This window comes from Elgaria multicarinata, chromosome 9 (assembly GCF_023053635.1).
Source record: "Elgaria multicarinata webbii isolate HBS135686 ecotype San Diego chromosome 9, rElgMul1.1.pri, whole genome shotgun sequence".
NCBI lineage: Eukaryota > Metazoa > Chordata > Lepidosauria > Squamata > Anguidae > Elgaria > Elgaria multicarinata.
This window is the reverse complement of record NC_086179.1, coordinates 7,899,743-7,919,800: the sequence shown is the minus strand read 5'-3', so window position 1 is coordinate 7,919,800 and position 20,058 is coordinate 7,899,743. Positions and strand designations below refer to the sequence as shown.

At 47.6% G+C, this 20,058-nt stretch overlaps 1 protein-coding gene across 1 annotated transcript in view; it reads right to left on the bottom strand.

The window, feature by feature from the left end:
• PODXL (podocalyxin like) overlaps positions 1–20,058 on the bottom strand; it is an 85,108-nt gene that overhangs the window by 13,982 nt on the left and 51,068 nt on the right. Inside the window, exons 3-5 of the mRNA XM_063134509.1 lie at positions 15,849–16,286; positions 11,791–12,161; positions 10,503–10,574 (exon numbers count right to left, since the gene is read on the bottom strand). Coding sequence (XP_062990579.1) covers positions 10,503–10,574; positions 11,791–12,161; positions 15,849–16,286 — 881 coding nt within the window. The remainder of the gene's footprint in view (positions 1–10,502; positions 10,575–11,790; positions 12,162–15,848; positions 16,287–20,058) is intronic.

Below are 20,058 nucleotides of genomic sequence, written 5' to 3'. Positions count from 1 at the left end.
AGGAACTAGACATCCTGGCAAAGCACAGAAATAAATGTCAGTCATGCTTTCAACCAGGACTTGGGTGGTGGCCTTGATGGCCAACCCAAATTATTCATCTCACAGGACATGCCCCTGCCCCATGGGATGGGCTCTTGTCCTCAGCTGACCTCATGCCGCATCTCTGAAATGCAGCAGAAGGATAGGAACAAGCTGGCAACTAGGGATGTTTGAGAAGTTCAGTTTTGGTTGCAAAACATGCAAGCGTGCCCTGTCTGCCGCTCTGAATGCAAGCGTGGGTTTGCAAAATATTTGCATATTGGCTGTCAGTGGCTACTAGTCCTGATGGCCATGTGCTTCCTCCAGTATAGATGCCCTAGGCGTATGTCCACCAGTTGCTGGGGAACACAGAATCATAGAATAGCAGAGTTGGAAGGGGCCTACAAGGCCATCGAGTCCAACCCCCTGCTCAGTGCAGGGATCCACCTTAAAGCATTCCTGACAGATGCACTCATGATCCGTTTGTGGGTTTCCCATGGGCAGCTGTGTGAACAGAACGCTGGACGATAAGGACCCTTGGTCTGATCCAGCATGGTTCTTCTTATGGCCTTCTTGTCAAACCCATGTTCGCATTCGTCTTGTCTCCGATGGCCAATTCCGTTTATGCCAATTTCCTAATTTGTGCAAATTTCTTCAGGAGACCGAACCAGCCCCGCTTTTGTCTCAGGAGGAGATGTGTGCAAATGGGGAGATTTTGCACAAAACTCCAGGTGCTCAATTCACGCAAGTTACCCCGTTCGCACGAAGTGAGAAACAATCAGGAACAGAAATGAGGCACGAGGCGATGTTCGGAGAATCCTAGTAACCTCAGACATTGCTTGTCCACCCATCTCTACTGGCAGCCGCTTCAGCTGTCCTTCTCCAGCTCAGACCTAGTGAAGGTTGGTGGATATCATAGAATCATAGAATAGCAGAGTTGGAAGGGGCCTACAACGCCATCGAGTCCAACCCCCTACTCAATGCAGGAATCCACCCTAAAGCATCCCTGACAGATGGTTGTCCAGCTGCCTCTTGAAGGCCTCTAGTGTGGGAGAGCCCACAACCTCCCTAGGTAACTGGTTCCATTGTCGTACTGCTCTAACAGTCAGGAAGTTTTTCCTGATGTCCAGCTGGAATCTGGCTTCCTTTAACCTGAGCCCGTTATTCCATGTCCTGCATTCTGGGAGGATCGAGAAGTGATCCTGGCCCTCCTCTGTGTGACAACCTTTTAAGTATTTGAAGAGTGCTATCATGTGTAATTTCCCTCTGGCTTTGCAGTGACCACCCAGCTGCCGCAGAGGAAACTATCAGTATCAGAGGCGGTACGCCTATATACACCAGTTGCTGGGGAACATGGGTGGGAAGGTGCTGTTGCACCATGTCCTGCTTGTAGTTTACAGCTGGTCGGCCACTGTGTGAACAGAGTGCTGGACTAGGTGGACCCTTGGTCTGATCCAGCAGGGCTCTTATGTAAGCCTGGAGTCAGGGAGTGGGTGTAGAGGCTGAGAAAGAAGCTCGGTGGTGATGGATTACTCCACCTCTGTATCCCGCTGGGCAGCTGAAACCCCCAACTGCCTAGCTGGAGCAGAGAAATCCCCCTACATCTCTGACTCAGAGCCAGAGGTTTGTTTTGGGTCTCTCCTTGCGCTTAGCAAGCTTCTGTTTATCTTTGGGATTGGGCAGGGGTCACCCCTTACCCTCTGGGGATTGGGAAGACGCCTCCGACTCATCTTACTCGCCAGAGCCTTGTGAGTGGGGTGAGCAAGATTGTTGAACTCTGCTCACAGGACCGCTGTAGAACAAGCCTTTATTATTTTCCTCGCATCACTGCTGCGGGTCTGTGCCGCTGGGAGACCGTGGGTCACCTTCTCCTGTGACTGCCTGGAATCATGCTGTTTGGGAATGATGGGGGTTGCAATCCAACACAGCTGGACGACCCCAGGGAAGGATGACTTATTACAGTTAAGATGGAGTACAGATCTGAGCCGACTTCCTGCCTGCTGTTCCACGCCCTCAACCAATCTATTGTTATCAGCTCTCCAACTCAAAGGAACCCTTGGAAGAATCCTCTCAGCTTCTCCGTAGCGAGAAGAGGGCATTCAATGCCATGTTTGTATTTAGAGACCACCAATGTAGGTCCCATACAATTGGGAAGGAGTGCAAATACCACAAATTCAGTACATACCAGTAATACTTCTGTTCCCCTTTAGGCCTTTACACGTGCATTCCATTTTCTGAGGGGAAATTCTTTCACTCTTCAGCTGTTTTTATTTATTCATTTAGTTTTAAGATCAGGGGTGGGCAACTCATGGCCCTCTGGATGTCGTTGGACTACAACTCCCATCAGCCCTAGCCAGCAAAGCCAAGGGTGAGGGGTGATCGGAACTGCAGTCCAACAACATTGAGCTGGGGGTTGGACTCGATGGCCTTGTAGGCCCCTTCCAACTCTACTATTCTATGATTCTAACATCTGGAGGCCTACAAGTTCCCCAGTCCTGTTTGGGATGATGGCTTGGAGACAGATTTAGCCCTACTCAGAGTAGACTCATTGACATGAATTGGACTTTAGTTCATCATGAGTTACTAAAGCCCCATTGATTTCAATGGGTCTACTCTGAGTAGGACTAAATCTGGCACCAACCCACTGTTCTTTATTGTGTTTCATCTTGTTTCTGCAATCCACCCTGGCATCTTTATGTAAGGGTCGTCTACAAACCCTTTTAATGAATCAATAGACCACTCAACAATCCGTACATCCCCCCCCCCCCCAATACAGTTCATCTAGCATTATTTTGTCCATATTGTGGAAGAGAAGGTAGGCCAACAAATTAATGGCTTCCTTACTGCCACCTTAGTGGTGAGCTGAGATGAAACTGGAAGCCCAAACTTCCTGGTTCTATTGAACTCAGCTGCCACATTCCACCGATGGGTTTTATCTATAATAACTTAAGATGCGTATGTGTCTGTCTGTCACTGACATAGCTCCAAGGCCGTGAAACCTAGACACCTGAAAGTTGGCGTGCATACTAAAGGGACCCCAGGGGTGTGCACCGCGGGGTTAATTTGTTTTTGAAACCCATTAATTAATTTTAATTAATTTAAATGTCTCCATGAGGTTGACGCCTGCAGTACATCTTCAGCAACTATGGGCAGACTTCCCTAACCAGCTCGTAGCTATACAGTCCATATGGTTTGAAGCTGGGGAGATTAGCAGGCTGGACATCAGAGTTACATGTCTGTTCCCTCCCACTTGCTGTGGGGCAGCCCCCCTGAGTGGAATAGAGTGGCAGACCCCCTCCTTCAGGGTGCTATAGGAGTGCACCATTGCAAGGCTTCACTCAGACAGGGCTGGCTTGATCTCTTGACAGCTGCATACATTTGCTTGCACCCTTCACAGTACAGGGATGTGAAATCTGTTCTGCGTGTGTTTCATGGATTGGGCAGTGCTGTTTGTTCCAGGGGCTGTTCACAGACACATTCAAGACTCTTTCCTTATTATATGGAGAAATATGCAAATAATTCTGACAGTGTGATGTAGTGGTTAGAGCGTTGGACTGGGAATTGGGAGATCCGGGTTCTAGTCTCCACTCAGCCATGGAAACCCACTGGGTGACTTTGGGCCAGTCACAGACTCTCATCCCGACCTACCTCACAGGGTTGTTGTTGTGAGGATAAAATAGAGAGGAGGAGGGATTATATACGCTGCCTTGGGTTCCTTGGAGGAAAAATGGCAGGATATAAATGAAATAAATAAAGAATTCCGTAAGAAAGTTCGCAACAATTTAGGTAACTGATGTTAGTACGTAACCTTTAGCGTATTGTCCCCCATTCCATTTGACTTTTCCTCGTGTATATTTTCCAGCATGGCAGACATCTCAGCAGAAACTTGCGCATTTGCAAGAAAATAAGCAAATTTTGGGGAACCATATATACGGAAGTCCGCAGACTCCGCGCAGCCTTGGGAGGCTGGTCAGGAGTGGACGCTGCAGGTTGGATTCTTAGAAATCCAAACTCATTTCAGTCCGTCTTGGATTTCTCCAGCATTTCCTAACTCCCACTCGTGTGAAACGTAGCCTGTTTCTTAGTATTAAATAAATCTACAGATATGAGAAGTTTGTTTGTTTTTTAAAAAAGGGAAGAGACCAATAAGGACCAGATTTGCTGACTACTGTGTTTTGTCCAACCCCTGCACTTACACATCTGGCGCTGTAACATCCCTGCAGTCCCCCCCCCCCAAAGAGACATGGGGTACATCAATTGGATGAACCTAACCGGAGCAAGGCCTTTTGTCTCTCTGTTTCTTGGAGGTGTGTGGTGTGTGTGTGTGTGGGGGGGAAGAGAAACCTCTGTGCCTGATCCCTCCCTGTCTTGTCTAAATATTTGCAAAAAGTCTCGTTGGAGGTGCTGAGGGAGGGGACAGGATGCAGGAGCCGGCCTGACAGGAAGGAACGGTCCCCAGGCATGGAATGGGAGGGGTCCGGCTACATTGTTAAGACAGATTGCTAAAGGGAGGAGCAAGATGTGGGGGGTGGGTGGGGGTGAGAGAGAAAGAAAGGGCTCTATAAAAAATAGAGCTGCTTCTGATCATTGTGGGTCTCCCCCGCCCTCTTCCTCACCAATCCTGATCATGACCTTTCCCTTCCCACAGCTAAAGCTGACTTGTCCCAGCCAATTTAGGATTTTGAATAAACCGCGTGTGAGGAGGAACAAAACTTCTTGGCATAGTGTGGGGCGCGACGAGGGTAATGGGGGGGGGGCATTGTCCTGTTGGGATAGAGGAAGGCAAGGGTTGTGTGTGTGGCAGCCTCTCTAAGGAGGGTTGATCTGTCAGGGAAAGCGCTCTGCACATGCTCAGAGGTGCTACTAGTTGCTAATTTGCCTTCTGAGAAATGAGTGTTTTGTAACTGGCCATGTCCACATTGGGCAGCCATTTTGTGAGAGTGCCCATAAACTGCCCAGAGAGCTTCGGCTATGGGGTGGTATATAAATTTAATAAATAAATAAATAAATAATATTCTTCAAATTCCAAGTGTGCCCACCATCCCTGATTGAGAGTCCCTGGTCGATGGCTGGCTGGCCACTGTGTGAACAGAACGCTGGACTAGATGGACCCTTGGTCTGATCCAGCATCAGGGCTCTTCTTACGTTCTTACATTTTCCCTTTGGCATCTCATCCGTCCCCAGAGTTCCTTCTCTCTGTGTGTCCACCAACAGCTCTATTTATCAGCCACACTACCCTGCCTGGCCTTTCTCTTCGCATCTTGGATAGCTCCTTTAGAGTTCTGAACGGGACCCGGAGTGGATTCACTGCCCCACTGACCTCAGAGCCACCAGCCTCCATTGCCTTAGGATCGCGCCCCCAGTACCCCAACCTGTGGTGCGGGCGTTCTCCTGACACTTAACCCCAGCTCCGCGGAGGATCCAGTAAATGAGCAAGCATGTTAACCAGGGTTATACACAGCTCCTTGGCAGTACCGTTAATACAGGCCTGCAGCAGGGAGGGGAATTCAAATGCTGTGTCGTGCGTGAGGGTACAGTTAAATTCACTCTCCCTGAACACCATATAGTGAGGGCTGCAGCGCTGGTAATTCAGTGCACCTCTTGCGCATTATAGCTATGTGAAAGCCGTCCTGATAATCTTATCTCAAGTCTGGAGGGGAACGTTGTGCCAGAAAGGGAAATTCTTCTGCACACGGAGGGAACGCTGATGGAAAAAACCCTACACATGCCACGGTCCTCCATCCAGCAGCGGGAACCCCAATTCAGCTCTTGACCTGACTGGATGAGGCCTATTTTTCCCTCAGTGAGATGCCATTTCTATCTGCTTCGTTGGTCTCTCCCCAACCACCCACCCCCAGCAAAGGGGGGGACGGGACACCCCACTTTGCACCCCTGTAGTTCTTTGAAACATTTCACATTCTTTGGCTAGACTTAACAGGCTCCGAAAATCTGAGCTAATCTCATTCCCACACTGGCGGGAATCTAAAACTAACATCCCTACCCAGAATGAGGTAATGGCACTTGAATCAACAAACTGCGCACCAAACAGATGCAGGGGTGGTGGGGCGAAGGAGACGCAGGGGGTGAAAAATGTCCCTCCTCCCCCCCCAATGGTTTATCTGTCAGTCAAACCCCGCTCATGGGGGAGCTGTAGGCAGCCTTTTGTCCCTGGGTTCTGGTCAGAATTGGAATCTAAAGGCCCAAGAATCCCCCACCCCAAATGAGCGGGCCCTCAGGTTCACAAGCTGTAAGGGCAGGGCTAACTGTTACTTCAGCGAAATACATGCTTTTTGGAAAAGGGTAATGCAGGGGCGGAGAGTATTTGCAGAGGACCATAGGTGTGCGCAGCACATTTCATTACGGTGTGCACCCAGGGATTTGGGTACTGCTTCCTCTCTATTCGGCCCTGGTTAGGCCTCATCTAGAGTATTGCGTCCAGTTCAGGGCTCCACAATTCAAGAAGGACGCAGACAAGCTGGAGCGTGTTCAGAGGAGGGCAACCAGGATGATCAGGGGTCTGGAAACAAAGCCCTATGAAGAGAGACTGAAAGAACTGGGCATGTTTAGCCTGGAGAAGAGAAGATGGAGGGGAGACATGATAGCACTCTTCAAATACTCAAAAAGTTGTCACACAGAGGAGGGCCAGGATCTCTTCTTGATCCTCCCAGAGTGCAGGACACGGAATAACGGGCTCAAGTTAAAGGAAGCCAGATTCCAGCTGGACATCAGGAAAAACTTCCTGACTGTTAGAGCAGTGCGACAATGGAATCAGTTACCTAGGGAGGTTGCGGGCTCTCCCACACTAGAGGCCTTCAAGAGGCAGTTGGACAACCATCTGCCAGGGATGCTTTAGGGTGGATTCCTACATTGAGCAGGGGGTTGGACTCGATGGCCTTGTAGGCCCCTTCCAACTCTGCTATTCTATGATTCTATGAAAGCAGCAACCCCTAAAGTGCAGCACTGAACATCATCATCATCATCATCATCACTTCTTACCCGCCTCTCCCTCTGGATCAAGGCAGGGAATGACATTGAATACAAAAGTACTATAAAATACATAAAACTGATTAAAAACATACATTATTAAAATAACATTAGACTGTGTAGGCCTGCTGGAAGAGGCTAGTCTTTATAGCTGCCTTAAACTCGGAGAGAGAGTTAAGCTGACGAGTCTCTTCCGGCAGGCCATTCCACAGTCTGGGGGGCAACAGAAGAAAAGGTCCTCTGGGTAACAGTTGTCAGCCTAGTTTTGGCTGGCTGGAGTAAATTCTTCCCAGAGGACCGGAGTGTATGGGAGAAGGCGATCCCGCAGGTTACCTGGACCCAAACCATGTATCAGAGGATCAGCCCAGTTTCCCTTTGCAGAACACCAGAGATGGCAAAAAGGGGCATGTTGGCCAGAAGATGGCAGTAGCGAGTGAGCGAATATGTCAACAAGAGTGCTGTGACAACAGCAGACCGCTTGCAACAGCCAAACCAGCTTTTTCAAGAAACGGCATTCGCAGTGTTGTTTAGAACATGAGTGGGCAACTTTAAGGGGCCAGGGGACTGCACTGCCTCCCCCACCCGGAACTCACAGGGGCCACAACCCCCCGCATCAGCTGCCACCACAAAATTCCCCGCCATGGCAGTGACAAAAATCACAGCAATTTTGCAGGGAAACAGGGTGTGCAGAGATTGCACTGCCGAGAGGCTTCCGTGAGCATGATGCTGCTCGCAAGTAAGGCGCACGCTCCCCATGGGCCTTGGTTCCTTGCGCAATGGCGAGCCGTTTTGCTGCCGCAACTGTGGAGCAAACTCAGCAGTGGCCACAGAGGAACACACTGGGGGCTGTGAAAACTGTCACGAGGGCTGCATGCGGCCCATGCAGCCTGCGTTGCCCACCTCTGGTTTAGAGGACCTAGAGAGGGAAAGGGAGGTATTATCTACCTCCACTTGAAGCACATGGGCATATCTTGCTGAAGCAAGATACTTGAAAGGTTGTCACACAGAGGAGGGCCAGGATCTCTTCACGATCATCCCAGAGTGCAGGACATGGAATAATGGGCTCAAGTTAAACGAAGCCAGATTCTGGCTGGACATCAGGAAAAACCTCCTGACTGTTTGAGCAGTATGACAATGGAACCCATGACCTAGGGAGGTGGTGGGCTCTCCCACACGAGAGGCCTTCAAGAGGCAGCTGGACAACCCTCTGTCAGGGATGCTTTAGGGTGGATTCCTGCATTGAGCAGGAATAACCTTATAAGCCCCTTCCAACTCTACTATTCTATGATTCTATGATTCCTGCAATGAGCAGGGGGTTGGACTCGATGGCCTTAGAGGCCCCTTCCAACTCTACTACTCTATCATTATATGATTATAAGATTCCCCAAGAGAAGTTGGGAGCCTGGAGTCATCAATACCATTCTCGGCCCAGGAGAGGAGAAGTTCTCACCTACTTTGGACACAAACATCCAACCCTTTCTTCCTATGTCATTGACCCAATCCAAATCCCCTTCTTTCCTAGAGCTGTAATTTATTTTTATTTATTACATGTCTATACAGCCCAACAGCCAAAGCTTTCTGGGCAGCGCACAACAAGGAAAACCACGAAATGCACATAAAACACAACATAAAATGTCAAAACCCAAAACTACAATCTCAAAGGACAGACCACAATAGAACCAAGCATCAGTACAGAGATTTAAAACAACAATAAAACAACAGATTTAAAACAACAGAGCTAAAAGGCTAAAACAACAGAGCTAAAAGCCTAAAATGCCTGGGAAAACAGAAAGGTCTTCACCTGGTGCCGGAAAGAGCACAACGTGGGCGCCGGACAGGTCTCTCTGGGAAGGCCATTCCACAACCTGTTATTACTTCGGAGAGGAAAATCCTCTGTGGTGAACACCAGTTTTGGAGAAGGGATTTAAGTAGGGTGACCATATGGAAAGGACGATAGGGCTTCTGTCTCTTTAAAAGTTGTATTGAAAAGGGAATTTCAGCAGGGGTCATTTGTGTGCATGCAGCACCTAGTGAGATTCTCTCTTCATCACAACAGTTAAAGCTGCAGGAGCCCTGCCTAGCATGACCAAATACAACAGTGGGCATGTTAAAGATACAGGAGCCCTGTCCTCCTTTCCATATAGTCACCCTATTCCTAGTAATCTATTACCATCTCCATGGCACACAGAATTATACTGGGGTGGGGAAGAGGAAAGGACTCTTGTATCTAGCCAAGAATGCAGGGCTCCTGCAGCTTTAACTGTTGTGATGAAGAGGGAATCTCACCAGGTGCTGCATGCATACAAATGACACCTGCTGAAATTCCCTTTTGTATGTAATGGTTAAAGATACAGGGGCCATGTCCTCATTTCCATATGGTCACCCTAGATTTAAGTTAGGGAACTGGTGCAGGGCCAAAAGGTGAACCCTCTCCTCCACAACCCCCGGGGACCCAATCCAAATCAAGGCCTCCCATGGGTGCTGTTTGAAGAAGGGAATTTCCTTGGGAGTTCCAACAACGGAACTCCAACCTAATGTGCAATTTGACCTTAGGAACATGAGCTGTCAGCCAGAACGCACCAGGTTCAAATCTTGCCCCCGCCTCACACTCGCAACATGGCTTTTAAGCTGCTGTTTTCTTACGTTTCAGTTCCCCACCTGCCATATGGGAATAACAATCTTGGTCTGCTGGTTATGATAGCTACAAGCATTACTGAGACAACCTAGGCGAGGGGCTTTGAACATTCAGCAGTAAGTATCGAACAATGGCTTAGGATTTCGGACATGGGAGATGCTTCCCAGGTATGAACATTCCAGAGCAGCTTTCCTGGGACGTTTGCTCTCTCAGCTGCCTTGGAAGGCTCTTGTGAAAATGGAAAAGAATTACAAAGTGCTTTTTGTATTGCAAAGCGCTTGCATTGGCTGCCTATATGTTTCCGAGCCCAATTCAAGGTGCTGGTTTTAACCTCTAAAGCCCTACATGGCTTGGGACCGCAATACCTGATGGAACGGCTCTCCCGACATGAACCTACCCGTACACTGCGCTCAACATCTAAGGTCCTCCTCCGAGTGCCTACTCCGAGGGAAGCTTGGAGGATGGCAACAAGGGAGAGGGCGTTTTTGGTGGCGGCCCCCCTAATTATGGAATGATCTCCCAGATGAGGCTCGCCTGGCGCCAACATTATCTTTTCGGCGCCAGGTCAAGACTTTTCTCTTCTCCCAGGCATTTTTACAGCATTTAACAACGTTAAGTTTGTTTTTAATGGACCCCAGAATTGTTGTTTTTAAATGGATACTGTTGTTTTTATACTGTTTTTTATGTTTTTTAAATTTTGTATACTTTTAATGTTTACCATTTTTAATTGTTGTAAACCGCCCAGAAAGCTTCGGCTGTGGGGCGGTCTATAAATGTAATAAAATAAATAAATAAATAATTTTTTGCAAGAAGACGTGCTTCAGAGGCACTTAATAATAAGAGACTCCCTTTGGGATATACTTACGCACGGTTGGGACGTGTTCAAGGTTAGAATAATGGCCTGGTCTTTGGGTGGCATCTTGCCCTCACAAACGATCTGGGGGGGGAAAGGTAAATCAAAAGCACAAAGTGAATTCCTCTTGAACAAGAAAGCACTGCCCCAAACTGAAACAATATCTAGATCACAGTGAAAGCTGCAGGAGCCCTGCCCTCTTTTGTATCTGGTCTCTCTAGTATAGCTCTTGCAGCTTTAACTGTTGTGATAAAGAGGGGATTTCACCAGGTGCTGCATGCATACCAATGATACCTGCTGAAATTCCTTTTTCTGTGCAACTGTTAAAGATACATTTCCGAAACTGAATTTGGCCCTCACGCTGAAAGGGGTTCAACACCCCTAGTCTAGATGGACACACGCTCCATCCTTTGACTTCGCCCTTGGCTGTCTCACCCACTGACAAAATTCTAAGGCTGTTTACACAATACGCTAACCGTGGGTTGTTTGTTGAACCATGGGTTGGTGTGTTGTCCAAACCCAGGACGTTTTCCATGGGGTGGCTTGTTAAACATGGAATGCAGCTTGTTAAGACTTTCTATGTTCCTAAGAGAGCCAGTGTGGAGGTGTGGTGGTGAGGCTGTTGGGTTGGGACGCAGGAGATCCGAGTTCTAGTCCCCACTCAGCCATGACTCTCACTGGATGACTCTGGCCTAGTCCGACTCTCGGCTTATCCTACCTCACAGGGTCGTTCTGAGGATAATATGGAGAGCACCACTTTGGGCTCCTTGGAAGAACAAGTGTGATATAAAAGTAACAAATAAATTCACCAGCATCCATTGCTCATGCTGCCTTTGTTGTTGCTCTGGTGCATTGTTCTCGGACCTGCTGAGGGTGGTGATGTGTCCTATGTTACAGGGGACAGTCCTCAGATAGGACTATTTGAAGGGATGTTGAGCCCAAATGCAGTTTAACTATGAAGAATTATAAGAAGGGATTGCAGAGTCTTAGTTGCCCATCAACGTTCCTACCTTGGCACCTGGACAGCAAACTGAACAGGTACAGAGGTCACCTGTTTACAGTCTCCCTACTAAGGTGAGACGGACTTTGCTTCAACATATGCGAATTTTATGAAAAATGGTGTCATCTTTGTCCTCCCTTTTCGGCATGCGTAAATGGCCACCCCGTTCAGCTGAAATGCAGCGCAACAAGCCCTGTGCATTGTTTTAGACTTTGTGCAGCATCACTCATGCTTCAGGGAGTACCTCTCATGTAGCGTTTTTTTTGGCAGGGGGCGGCTGTACCTTAACCACCTGCTTACCTTGCTCTGAGCGGAGGACGAAACGTGGCCAACCCCACCATCAGGAGAAGGATCATGGGGTTTCGGGGTGTCTCGTGGCGCCTGAGTTGTTATTGAGCTCTTAGGAGTGGTGGCTTTGGTGTGTGGAACTACAGCTGATGCGGCCCCCGTGGCTTTTGTTCCTTCTGGTTTTATCAGTGTTTCCAGCGTTGTTGTCTTGGGTGGCATCACAGGCCCTAGTTCCGATGGAGCGGGCCCAGCGGTCACGGTGCTCTTGATAGTAGTCGCCACATTTACAGACACCGTACTTCCGGTGGGTTTATCAGCACTGCCTCCTCCTCCTAGAGTTGTAGTGGTGCCTTCATGCGTTGTAGGGGCGATGGAGCTGTTGACTTCGTTAAAAAAAAAAAAAAAGTGGGAGGTGAAAAAGCACATTACCTAGGGATGAGGTGGTCTCTTCCACACAAGAGGCAACTGGACAGCCATCTGTCAGGGATGCTTGAAGGTGGGTTCCTGCATTGAGCAGGGGGTTGGACTTGAGGGCCTTGTAGGCCCCTTCCAGCTCTGCTATTATATGATTCTATGAATGAGATCAGAGTCAGTGTGGATTGGGAAGATTAACCCTTTCCTCTCTTCCCGTGGTCCTGAGAAAAATCTGAAGCTGGTATTTGCTTTGGAAGAAAATCCTCTATGACACCAGGGAAGGAAAGTGCTAAATCCCTGTTCACACCTGCTCTGATTCCATTAATTACCACTTGGATGCAAAGGCATTTAATGAGGTTGGGTGTGGCCCACACATTCATAGGAATACAAGTCTCATCATGACCCAAACTTCTGAGATATCACCTGCCATTGTGGAAACACACTTTCAGCACCATCTTTGGACCTTAAGGACTAGAAGCTACTTCTTTTTTAATTGAAGGCTGAACATGACAGATTGACAAATCCTGTCCCCTATACCAAAGTTCCATGTTAGTGCAAGATGTTTTCTCCGAACCCCATTTAGTATTTAAATTTCCCTTCTGAACAGGGATGTAGCAATAAACAAATAAACGAAAACTCTACAAACTGGGTCTGTTGTCTCTGTCATCAGTTACTGGCTACTCTGGCTCAGCCAAATTTTAAGGTGTTGCAATATTTGCATCAAAAGAAGAGAACGTAAGAACATAAGAAGAGCCCTGCTGGATCAGACCAAGGGTCCATCGTCCAGCACTCTGTTCACACAGTGGCCAACCAGCCATCGGCCAGGGATGAACAAGCAGGACATGGTGCAACAGCACCCTCCCGCCCATGTTCCCCAGCAACTGGTGCACACAGGCTTACTGCCTCGAATACTGGAGATAGCACATAGCCATAGGGTTAGTAGCCACGGTTAGCCTTTGCCTCCAGGAATTTATCCAACCCCCTTTTGAAGCCATCCAGATTGGCTTGAATACTGGAGACAATGGAACCAGTTACCTAGGGAGGTTGTGGGCTCTCCCACACTAGAGGCGTTCAAGAGGCAGCTGGACAACCATCTGTCAGGGATGCTTTAGGGTGGATTCCTGCATTGAGCAGGGGGTTGGACTCGATGGCCTTATAGGCTCCTTCCAACTCTACTATTCTATGATTCTATGATAGCACACAACTATCAGGGCTAGGACTCCCTCGCCTGAAAACAAGAGCAACCCAATGTGAAAACCTGACGTTTTCAAGGTTGGTTTGTGGTAACAGACTGACAGATTCACCAACGGAACATCCTAAAGCATGCATGACCAAGCTTCAGGGTTATGGGAACTATTTTTCTTATTACTTTTACTGGAACCTTGAAATCTATCAACCTCAGCTGGTTGGAAAAGGATGGTAGGGTAGAGCAAGATGCAAAATAGAGGCTAAGGGGGCGGGACCACTGACCTCCTGTATTGTATGAGCCACACACTGTGATAATGTGCATATGCTAGTACAAATCTAAAACTGAGTTACCACAGGTTACAGATGCAAACAAAAGCTGTTAAAACAATCCAACAGGACTGCACAGGGTCTGGGGTCCGATCTACATCCTGTGTCAAGTTACTACAAATTAACTCTCTCTCTCTCTCTCTCTCTGGATTAAAGACAGCTTTAAAGACTAGCCTTTTCCGGCAGGGCTACCCTGATGGATATGAAATCAAGCTGGGATTATTTAGCTCAGAAAAAAGGAGACGAAGAGGAGACATAACAGAGGTGTACAAAATTATGCATGGTATGGAAAATGTGAACAGGGAGACATTTTTATCCCTCGCTCAAAATACTAGAACCCAGTGGGGTCATCCCATGAAACTGATTGGTGGGAGATCCAGGACAAATAAAAGGAAGGACTTCTTCACACAGCGCATAGTTAAATTATGGAACTCACTACCACAAGATGTAGTGATGGCCACCAATCTGGATAGCTTCAAAAAGGGGTTGGATAAATTCCTGGAGGCAAAGGCTATCCATGGCTACTAGCCCTGATGGTTGTGTGCTATCTCCAGTATTGGAGGCAGTAAGCCTGGGTGCACCAGTTGCTGGGGAACATGGGTGGAAGGTTGCTGTTGCACCGTGTCCTGCTTGTTCATCCCTGGCCTATGGCTGGTTGGCCACTGTGTGAACAGAGTGCTGGACTAGATGGACCCTTGGTCTGATCCAGCAGGGCTCTTCTGATGTTCTTATGGCAGCTGGACAACGATCTGTCAGGGATGCTTTAGGGTGGATTCCTGCATTGAGCAGGGGGTTGGACTCGATGGCTTTATAGGCCCCTTCCAACTCTGCTATTCTATGATTCTACTAATGTTGTTCCCTGCCTCAATCCCAAGGGAGAGGCAGGAAGATATATTTTTTATGATGATGATGATGGTGATGATGACCCCATCATGGTAACGCTGTATCCCTCTTGCACATTTATATCTGGTAGGACAAACAATGACATTTGTTGCGCTATTTCCGATAACGTGGAATAAAAAGCAGGAAATAACACTATGAAAGCGGTAAATGGAATGTGTATTGTGCCCCAGCAGTTATCAGTGCACTTCAATACTGCTATAAAGCAGTGGTGTAGCTCTAGCCCTGGTCAACAGCAATTAATTAAGACTCCTATTTTACAGATGACGAACACAGAAGCCAAGAGAGAAGCAATTAGCACAAGGGCAGTCACAAAACCAGAAGGTTATTTTAAACTTTACATTTTACTTGTTATTGTTGAATGATTGGGAGAGAAGTAGGGTGACCCCATGGAAAGGAGGAGTGGGCTTCTGTATCTTTAACAGTTGTATTGAAAAGGGAATTTCAGGAGGTGTCATTTGTATATATGGAGAACCTGGTGAAACTTCCTCTTCATCACAACAGTTAAAGCTGCAGGAGCCCTGCCCTCTTTTAAATCTGGTCACTCTAGTATAGCTCCTGCACTTTAACTGTGGTGATGAAGAGGGAATTTCACCAGGTTCTCCATATAAACAAATGACACCTGCTGAAATTCCCTTTTCTATGCAACTGTTAAAGAGACAGAATCCCTGTCCTCCTTTTCATATGGTCACCCTAGGAGTGAGCAACTCAAAGAAATGAAACCCTTACTAGAGTAATGAGGAGGTTACTTCTGCTTGCTCCTGCCCTGACAGATGAACAATTTGTGCTATCCCCAACAGAGTTAAGCTTCTCATCTCCCCAGTCTCAGTAAACCAGGTCTGTGTGGCCTAAAAAAGGCAAAGCCGGGGCTTAGATGGCCTCTGTTTATATATCCCGGACATATATATATATATATATATATATATATATATATATATATAGTAGAAGGAGATTGCAATGAGGTGGCAGAGTCCTGAAGTAGCTGCACTACTCCAGACTCCAGGCAGGGGAAATCTCATTTCTTTAATTGAAAGAAAAAATCACCTCCCTGCAAGGAGAAAACTAGCACATAAGTGATTACATTTTCTCCTGGACATACTTAGGTGTGGGGATGCTGACCTCCAGGTGGACTACAGGGCGTGAAAAGAAAGCAGAGAGGGTGGCCTATTTCAGGAAAGTGTACACATCCCCCCCCGCCACGCACAAGCCTGTCTACACATGTTCAGTATGGCAGTCAGTACCTGTTGGGATGACGGAGGGCTCCTTTGGCTTCTTGGATGGGAGCGTCACCATCATTTCCGAAGTTCTAACGCTTTTGGAGGCGGTAGGCAAGACTGGATCTTTGGTAGCGACCCCAAGAGATGGGCTCTTAGTATTGGCCGATGTCTGCGGAGAAGTCATGGTGGCTGTGGAGTTAGAGGTGACAGAGGCTTTATCTGTTGGGGCGCCTCCGGAAGTCGTGTGCACTGCTCCCAGCGTGCTGTGGGAGAGCTTTTTTGCAGGTGTTGAGGGGGAAGCGTCAGAACGAGGGCGAAGCGTTGCGGCACTCGGAGTTGCCAGGGGGCCAGAAGTCCCAGAGGGTGAAGGCGTGGGTACTCCTGAGGATACAGTGATTAACGCTGCCGTTCCGGCGGCCGGCGGGGCAGTTACGGTACTGCTTGGAGTAGTGGAGTCGACTCCTAAAAAGAGCCAGAGAGTGAGGCACAATTTGGAAACAATAAACCAGTTCAAAACTGCACCCGCCCACCTGTCCCTCAGCCACAAACCCCACAGCCTTCTTCAAACTTATTTATTCGTGTAGGCGTAATATTTGTAGCTCGCCTTCCCCACAAATGTTACCACGGTAGGATGCAGCAATTCGAATAAAATTGTTATACAAAAGCAATATATACAAAAGTAATTGTGGTGGACAGCTCCATGAAAATGTCCACCCAGTGTGCGGCCGCTGTGAAGAAGGCAAACTCCACGTTAGGGGTTATAAGAAAAGGGATTGCGAATAAAACGTCCAGTATCAGACTGCCCTTATACAAATCTATGGTGCGACCACACTTAGAATACTATGTACAATTCTGGTAGGGTGACCATATGAAAAGGAGGACAGGGCTCCTGTATCTTTAACAGTTGTAGAGAAAAGGGAATTTCAGCAGGTGTCATTTGTATGCATGTAGCAGGTGGTGACATCCCCTCTGCAACACAAAAGTTAAAGCTGCAGGAGCCCTCCTCTCTTTTGTATCTGGTCAAGAGGGCAGGACTCCTGCAGCTTTAACTATTGATGAAGGCAAAATTTCACCAGGTGCTACATGCATTCAAATGACACTTGCTGAAATTCCCTTTTCTATACAACTTTAAAGATACAGAAGCCCTGTCCTCTTTTTCATATGGTCACCCTAGTTCTGGTCACCACACCTAAAAAGGGATATCATAGAGCTGGAAAAAAGTGCAGAAAAGGGATGCTAAAATGATTAAGGGGCTGGAGCATCTCCCCTATGAGGGAAGGTTACATCAACTGGGATTGTTTAGCTTGGAAAAAAGGAGGCTAAGGGGAGACATGATAGAGGTGTACAGAATTATGCATGGTATGGAGAATGTGGACAGGGAGACATTTTTCTCCCTGTCCACAGTGCGGTCACCTCATGAAGCTGATTGGTGGGAGATTCAGGACAAATAAAAGGAAGGACTCCTTCACACAGCGCATAGTTAAATTATGGAACTCACTACCACAAGATGTAGCGATGGCCACCAATCTGGATGGCTTTAAAAGGGGGTTGGATAAATTCCTGGAGGCAAAGGCTAACCATGGCTACTAGCCCTGATGGTTGTGTGCTATCTCCAGTATTCGAGGCAATAAACCTGTGTGCACCAGTTGCTGGGGAACATGGGTGGGAGGGTGCTGTTGCACCATGCCCTGCTTGTTCATCCCTGGCTGGTTGGCCATTGTGTGAACAGAGTGCTGGTCTAGATGGACCCTTGGTCTGATCCAGCATGGCACTTTTATGTTCTTATAAAACCACTATTCATGATGTAAAGCTCACCCTTCTCCAAGGCAACGAAAGTAGAGTCCATGGTGTGTGTCCCCTGCTGCCATTTTGTGCTTCACAACAACCCTGTGAGGTAGGATTTCTTTCTTTCTTTCTTTCTTTCTTTCTTTCTTTCTTTCTTTCTTACTTACTTACTTACATTTATATCCTACCATTTCCCCCTCTTGCTAGGAGCCCAACGCAGCTCACGTTTTCCTACTCTGCTCCATTTTATCTTCACAACAGCCCTGTGAGGTAGGTTAGGCAGTGACTGGCCCAAAGTTACCCAGTTAGCTTTGTGGCTGAGTGGGGACTAGAACCCAGGTTTCTCAAGTCCCAGTCCAACGTTCTAACCCCTACACCACACAAGTTCTCAGTGATAACAGTTTAGGCTGTTATCAACCAGTTTACACACAATAATAACAGTTCAGTCAGTGGAGGCTGGTGGCTCTGATTTCGGTGGGGCTGTGTATCCATTTTGGGTTTTAGTTAGTACCTGTCAGAACTCTAAAAGAGTTATCCAAGGGACTGAATCCTATCTATAAAATAGGACCAGCACCTTGGATTGCTCCTTTAAAATTCTGGATGGTTCGGACTAAAACCCAGAATGGATTCACAGCCCCACCAAAATTGGAGCCTCCTGCCTCCACTTGAATTGTTCACATATTCATGTAATGCAGAGGCTGATGTGTGACAAAGGAACAATTTTGGGTGAAATCAGGCCTCTGGACAGACAAAGAAGGGCAACACGTTTTCTCCTTGGTGGAAGGAGGTTACAGTTCTACAATTTTGCCTTGGCTGCACTTAAATTAAGAATTAGGTTGCAAATTCAGCCATAAGAATCGTAAAAGGGCGACAGAGTTGTGCTTTTCCTGTATAAATGTTGTCCTCCTTTGTATGTGTAGGTCTAGGACTACTGCTTCATGCTAGTGTGATCTGGTATTGTTATACTCTTGTATCTTTGTTAGGGTGACCATATGGAAAGGAGGACAGGGCTCCTGTATCTTTAACAGCTGTATAGAAAAGGGAAATTTAGCAGGTATCATTTGTATGTATGCAGCAGCTGGTGATCGCAACAATTAAAACTGCAGGAGCCCTGCCTAGTGTGACCAGATACAAAAGAGGGCAGGGCTCCTTCAGCTTTAACGGTTGTGATGAAGAAGGATTTTCACCAGGTGCTGCATGCATACAAATGACACCTGCTGAAATTCCCTTTTTCTATACAACTGTTAAAGATATAGGCGCTCTGTCCTCCTTTCCATAGGGGTCACCCTAATCTTTGTTTACTGTGTACAGTTCTGGTCACCAAACCTAAAAATAGATATTATAGAGCTGGAAAAAGTGCAGAAAAGGGCAAGTACAATGATTAAGGGATTGTTTAGCTTGGAAAAATGGAGGCTAATGGGATAGGTGTACAAAATGATACATGATGTGGTCTATGGGTGGTCAGGCATAACTAACAGCATTTTTTAAAAAAAATCTATTTAAGGAGATTCGGACCCAGTTAGAGCAAGAATACAACTTTTTTTTTCTTTTTAAAGGGCCACCACGTCCTTTCCCCTTCCTCCTCCACCTCCATCAGAGTCTTTTCGTGGCTCGTTCGGGACCATTTCCTATCTGGAGAGCTCCCCCTCGCCACCTTGGTGACACGACTTCGGCTCTGAATCTATTAATAGCGGGGAAAGGAAACGCCAAAGAATGACTTAGGAAATAGCGGGGGAGACACGCCCTGGCCGGCCGGACAGGCGGGCAGGGCACGGAGCCACGGCAGCCCCTAAGGTGGGCTGGGAATGTCGGCAGTCACAACTGACAGGGCTGAGTGTGGGGGACCCCAGGCCGAGACGTCCCCATTCTCCCCTCCCCTCCAGCGCCTTTTCTGATTGAGCAGGGTCAAAGGGGAATTTCATCAAAGGCCTCTTCACAGGACTCTGAAAACCTTCAGGGGACGTGGAGGCAGAAGCTTCGATTGCAACAAGAGGCAATCGCTCTTGCGGGAAAGGAGCGAAGGCCTTCAGAGACCAGAGTTTTTGCTATCACCCCCGACACTTTTGACACATACACAGGACACGACACGAGTTCAAATCCAGCTATACCTTGCTCCCCCTTCGTTTTTTACTAGGGTGACCATATGAAAAGGAGGACAGGGCTCCTGTATCTTTAACAGTTGTATTGAAAAGGGAATTTCTGCAGCTGTCATTTCTATATATGGAGAACTTGGTGAAATCCCCTCTTCATCACAACAGTTAAAGCTGCAGGTGCCCTGCCCTCTTTTAAATCTGGTCACTCTAGTAAAGCTCCTACAGCTTTAACTGTTGTGATGAAGAGGGGATTTCACCAAGTTCTCCATATATACAAATGACATCTGCTGAAATTCCCTTTTCTATGCAACTGTTAAAGATACAGGAGCCCTGTCCTCCTTTTCATATGGTCACCC